A 6,539-nucleotide genomic window follows, 5' to 3' on the forward strand; every position below is an offset into this window, starting at 1 on the left:
ACAAAATATTATATTGAGCCAGTTGAACTTTATCATTTTATTTGTATTATTGTTTCTGAATGTGTGGGAAATATAAACTTGAATAAACAAAACAGTTTATAAAATTTTAGTATAGGTGCATTTTCTGTATTTTATAATAATAATAAATAATAAATTATATTTAGAAAAATAATATAAATATTTTTTACAATTTTATTATAAATTACATTTTTATTTATTTTATAATTAAAATTCTATTATTGATAATTATTTAATTTAAAAAAATTAATTAAATTTAAAAAAAATTATCACTTTAAGAATAAAATAAATAATAACTATTTTAATTTAGGAATTGATTACCTATGAATGTATGTAAAATGTAAATATGTCTCATTAAAAATCAATTTTAGTGACAAAAACTTGTTAGTCAATATAGTGATCAATTTGAATATCAATTTACAAAATAAAAAATTACTGGTTACTAAAATAGGCACTATTATGGATACAAAATTATAATTGGTCTCTAAAATTTAAATACCAAGATTTTAGTTACCAAAGGAAATTGGTTGTTGAACATTAGTTACTAAGATTTTTGCTATTAAAAGAATTGGTTGTTAGATTAGTCTCTAATTAGTTAGTGACAAATTTAACGATCAATTATAATTTTTTATTCATAATAGTGATTATTTTAGTAACCAATAATTTTTTATCTTGTCAATTAATATCTAAATTGGTGATTAACAATTTTTGATCACTACAATTAGTTAATTAGTTGTTAGTGAGACATTTTCTTGTAATATGTACACTTGAATAAAAACAGTTTATAAAATATGCAATTTTTCTATAGAAATGTCTTTAATACTTAACAACACTAATATTTTTTTATATAAATTAAATAGGAATTTGAAATTTACTTTATCAGAAATTATGAATTTTATTTGAGAATAGACCTAATTTCATTAAATCAAATTATGAAATTTAGACTAACTTTCTATTTATATTTTCTTTTTTAAGTTTAGGCATCATTCAAGATAAAACTGCATTGTGTTCATATATTGAGGAAGGATATTGGTTCCTCGTACATTCTTTTTTGTGTTAATATTGTATTTTGGTTTAAACATGGTTCAAGTCTACAAACAACTTATATTATCTTTCACTTTTTTTTATACATTATTTAAATTTAACTCTATTCAAGTTAGACTTAATTTTTAGTTTAATATTTTACTTCACAACCAATATTAGTGTAATATCACGATATATTCTATTTAAATTTTAACTTAAACGTCACAATAAATCACTTAAAGGAACAAGTTTATCTAAAAATTTATTTTTTAAGATTTTTGTTTCTAATTAAGGTATAACCGAAGTTTTTGTGTAAGAAAATTAGTATGTAAGACTGGGAACTGGTTACTAAACTAAATAACTATTTTAAATCCCATAAACCGTATCAATTTTGATCAAGGATAAACCTCGATAATCTAATTTACAACTTCTTTTCATGATCCATATCTTAAAGAAAGCTTCCAAGAAATAGTTAAATAAATCTGATTTACCATTTGTTGTTCTAGTACCATTTGTATGCAATTTTAATTATTGTAATTAAAGAAAAACAAAAATAAAATATACCATTTTGTATACATATTTTCTTATTTTTTACATTTATTTAATTATATATTGTAATTGATCTTATATATAGTTGACGTGAGACTTTCAACATATTTTCTCACGGCAAAATATATACTTCTCAAGTATGGAATAAAAAATTAGTGAGATGATTCGATAGTTGTCCAATTGCGGGTGAAAAAAATAAATCTAATAAATAACAAATTTCTTAAAGATAAACTTTAATTCATAGTTGTGATAGCATATTAAAAAACGGATAATGATATTCAATGGTAAGTTAAAAATGAGTGAAAAAAAGTGGGACAAAATATCATTATCCTTAAGGAGAAGATTTTAAGTCTAATCTAAACCCTACAATCCTACCATGTTTATAATGTGAACCATTAAAATTGACTTATGATCAAATTACTTTCATAATAGAACAAATCACTTATATACAAAAATTATAAAATAATGAGATATTTCTATACACATCAATCAAAAAGTTATCAAATTACTTTCATAATAGAACAAATCACTTATATACAAAAATTATAAAATAATGAGATATTTCTATACACATCAATCAAAAAAAGTTATGCATCAAATTTGTTTTAAATCCATCACACCGATAATATATTTTCAACTAAAATTTTACTTAACTACACTAATAACTTTCATTTCTTTTCTTTAGAACAGTATACAATAAATTCACTTACTGCTAAAAATGGTTATGTGCATAAGATTAACTTTGGTAGTGTAACTTCTATCAAAGAAAAATAAACTATTCATATGGACTTTAGAAATATACACTAGCAATATAATGCATTCCACTAACTTTGAAATGTATCTTTTGATTCTCTTCCAATATAATTATTTACTACTATAAGTATAATATCGTATACAAATACACAGTTCAAGTTTTGAGACAAAAAAAAAATGTTAATGAACACCAGCTTGGTGGACAGTAAATCATATTTTTTCTAACTTGCACGTGGGAGACCAGTTTTCATTATCAACAGTATACAACAAACTAAATGAAAAAGGTAAAAAGACAAAGATGTAAAAATAATGAAAAGAAAAATAACTTTACCTATTTATAATATTGTTTTCTAATTGTTTATTGTTATTATCATAAAAATTTAAAATTTATTATTAGTAATTCACACTTGGATTATGTTGTTTCATGATTGATTATATATGTTTACTTCAGCGGATCTAATTAGGAAAAACAATGTTCTCATCGTTTTTCTTTTTCACATCTCCACCAAATCAAAATGATCTCATCCTCCATTTCTTCATTGTTCATTCTCCCAACTTAATATCTACAGTAATAAATAACATAAATTTTGCTTTGAAGACAGACCTTTTCTATGATGTTATCTTATTCCTTGGCATTCTTAATACTTGTTGTGTTGGGTGTAACGATGATAAAGTTAGAGATTGTGTTGCAAGCTTGAATTGGGTATTGAGGCAGTTTTGAGATATTATTATTTAAGTATGTTCACATTGTTATATGAGGAAAGGAAAGAAAATTGTAAAGTGAGAAATAATTAGTACATGGGTGGGGAACCGGGTCAGTTTAGCTTTGTTTTTCCAATAATGAGAATCATAGACACTATCAAAATAATCAGTTATGGTATCTATCCGAAATAATTAGTCATCATTTTCCCATCGTTTTGCTTTGGCCCTCTATCTGCTTCTGCGTCCCTACTATTCCACTTTCACTTATTATCACAAAATCAATGCGCTTCTCATTTTAATTATTTGGATCCTCACTCTCCACTTATTACTCTTTCTATGGTTTTCAAGCAACTTTCTTTACCTCCTCTTTTCTTTTAAATTATCAAACCTGTAGCTTACTGTGCAAACACAACCCTACCCACCCAGAAAAACTAAACATAATTAGCTAGACAATCAAAGAAATATTAGAAACTGGTTGCATGATTGTTGATGTGAAATCATGAATGGACAGAATGATTTGTTAATTGGCTTGTTCATATGTTTTACTTAGGAAATAAAAAATAGAATGGGGGTGGAAAAGGTGTGAAATTTTGGATAGTTGTTTCATGGGAACTTTTGGGGTCAATAATTCAATTGAATCACCTGGACACATGAGGAAAAGAAGGCGAGCCAAAGTTGGAGGCTCAATGTAATGTAAAAGTAAAGGAAAGCTAAACACGGGTAGCTATAGCTACCTATTGTAAGCTAGCGAGTAAAAGGTACTAGTGGCCACAGTGAGCATACGTCTCTAGCACACGATTTTGAAGTTTGAAATATGTTTTATGGTTTTTTTTTTTTGAATGAATGAATGAGAAGAAGATGAAAGAGAGAAATCATAGAAGCAATGGAAGCTAGAAATGTCATCAGCCACAACAGTCTTTAATTCCCATCACGTACTTCGATGTATCCTTTGCCTTATTATATCTGCTGCTAGAGATGTGCAACGCGAGAACAAAAAATAACTGATGGGGATTCGAAATTAGGGACTGTGTTTGGCTGGTGACATTAGACAACAAAAGGAAAGCTACAAATTGTGAAAAGAGGACACTCGTTTGACGTGAAGTGAAACCCACCTTCAAACATTTCTGATGCATCTTTTGCTTGATTCCAATTCCAATATTTTATTTGGATACGGAAAATGTAATGTCAATACCCAAAACAAAAACCACATTGTTTGTCAACAAATATCAGATTGTACTTCTCTACGAGATTCCCTTGCCTTTGGAATTCGAAATTCAATATCACACCACACCCCTCATGACATAATCATTCCACCACCACATATATGTAACAAACATTCAAATTAATTATTATTTACGACATCAACAACAACAACGATAACAAACAAAAACATTAAATTAAACTTGTTTATAAAATGATTAGGAGAAAGGCTGTAACATAGCAAGTGTTTGACTGATTACCCCTAATGGAATGGAATAAAAGTAAAAAGGAAGAGTAGATCGAGTTGAAGAAGGGTTGAACGGTCAATTTGTAAAAGATGATGTAGATAACATTGTTCTGCACCTTCTTCCTCTTGTGCGTGATTTTAAGTGGGTGTGCGCGGGATCAATGTCAGAACTCAGAAGCCTCTCTGCATCACCCACACACGTAGAAGGAGAGAGAGAGAGAGAAAGTGAGTCACGGGTTTGCCTTGAAAGGCCCTTATTTCACAGTCCTAGACAGACAGACACATATTCTCTCTCACAACACAACCGATGAGGGTAACAAAAATATAATGCCCCCTACCAGACAATATCCTTTCAACCAAAACATTAATACATCTCAAATACATCCTACATTAAAATAATACAAAATATATGTATAAAACATGCTCTCTCTCCTCTTCTCTAAAAACATTTTTATCTATCCTTTCCCTTCCCTCACCCTTCTCATTCTCACTCTCGTTCTTCCTCACACCACCCTCTCTTTCTCTCCTCTTCCAATGGCTCTTCTTCTTGACAACTGTGAAGGCATTTTACTCTCCCTGGACTCACACAAATCAGTGCCGGCTCCTTTCCTCACCAAAACATACCAACTCGTCGACGACCCCGCCACAGATCACATAGTTTCTTGGGGTGAAGACGACACCACTTTCGTCGTTTGGCGTCCTCCTGAGTTCGCCAGAGACCTTCTTCCCAACTACTTCAAGCACAACAACTTCTCCAGTTTCGTTCGCCAGCTCAACACCTATGTACTATATTCGTCTACCTTCTTTAATTCTTTTTTTTTCTTTCGTTCTTGTTTTTCAATTAACATGCTTGATTTCAAATGCATGAACTAGGGTTTCAGAAAGATTGTACCAGACCGATGGGAGTTCGCCAACGAATTCTTCAAGAAGGGGGAGAAACACTTGTTGTGCGAGATCCATCGGAGAAAAACCGCTCAGCCTCAACAAGGGACCATGAATCACCATCACCACCATTCACATTCTCCACTCGGAGTCAACGTTAGCGTTCCCACTTTCTTTCCCTTTTCCAGCAGAGTCAGCATCTCTCCCTCCAACGACTCCGACGACCAAACCAATTGGTGTGACTCTCCGCCACGTGGAGCCACCTCATTGATGAACGGTGCAGCCAACTACAGCACTTCCGTCACCGCGCTTTCCGAGGACAACGAGAGACTCAGGCGAAGCAACAACATGCTCATGTCGGAACTCGCGCACATGAAGAAGCTTTACAATGACATTATCTATTTCGTTCAGAACCATGTCAAGCCGGTGGCTCCAAGCAACTCTTACTCTTCTTCTTTGCTACTGTGTAATACACCCTCGGCTACTCCGATAAATGGGGGCAATGTTTCGATGATGCAAAGGCCAATGAACCAGCTTCTGGGGTATTATTCTAATAACCCTAAGCAAGGAACTACTCCAATAGCTCAACATCAGCAACATCAACAAAATCAACCTCAGACCTACGTTGTGAACTCCCCCACCAACACATCGAGGAGTTCTATAACGATTGTTGAAGGGCCTGGCGGTAACGTTAACAGCTGCAAGACGAAGCTTTTTGGCGTGTCGCTGCAGTCAAAGAAAAGGGTGCACCCCGATTATGGATCTAATTCGGAGACCAACAAGGCTCGTTTGGTTTTGGAAAAGGATGACTTGGGGTTGAATCTCATGCCTCCGTCCACTTGTTAGTTCCACTGATTGATTCTAAGAACTATGATATCCCAAGCTAGCTTAATTTTCTTTTTACTTGCTTTGATTTGTTTTAATTTTCTTTTTAATTTTTATATCACTACTCTCAAGTTTTGAGTCTTGGAGGAGCAGATGATATTGATGGAAACGTGTGTGTGCGTGCGTGGGTTCGTTTGTGTGACTGTTTTTGTGATTCTGTGTACATATAACTTAGCGCCGATATTATTATCTTTGTTCCCGACCCATCATCTATTGATGTAGGTGGGTTTTGGTTAGAGTAAAAGGTCAGAAATTAAAGCAAACTTTAAATGTTCTTCAA

The 6,539-nt window shown here is 31.8% G+C and overlaps 1 protein-coding gene across 1 annotated transcript; it reads left to right on the forward strand.

Moving 5' to 3' along the window:
• The first annotated feature begins 4,790 nt into the window (after positions 1 to 4,790).
• On the forward strand, positions 4,791 to 6,539 carry LOC114162375 (heat stress transcription factor B-4-like). The gene is made up of 2 exons (XM_028046248.2): positions 4,791 to 5,275; positions 5,366 to 6,539. Exons 1-2 carry the CDS (start codon positions 4,913 to 4,915, stop codon positions 6,218 to 6,220), a joined length of 1,218 nt encoding a protein of 405 aa, XP_027902049.1. The 5' UTR covers positions 4,791 to 4,912; the 3' UTR covers positions 6,221 to 6,539.

Source organism: Vigna unguiculata, chromosome 9, assembly GCF_037176805.1.
Source record: "Vigna unguiculata cultivar grain cowpea cultivar isolate G323 ecotype 2 chromosome 9, ASM3717680v1, whole genome shotgun sequence".
NCBI lineage: Eukaryota > Viridiplantae > Streptophyta > Magnoliopsida > Fabales > Fabaceae > Vigna > Vigna unguiculata.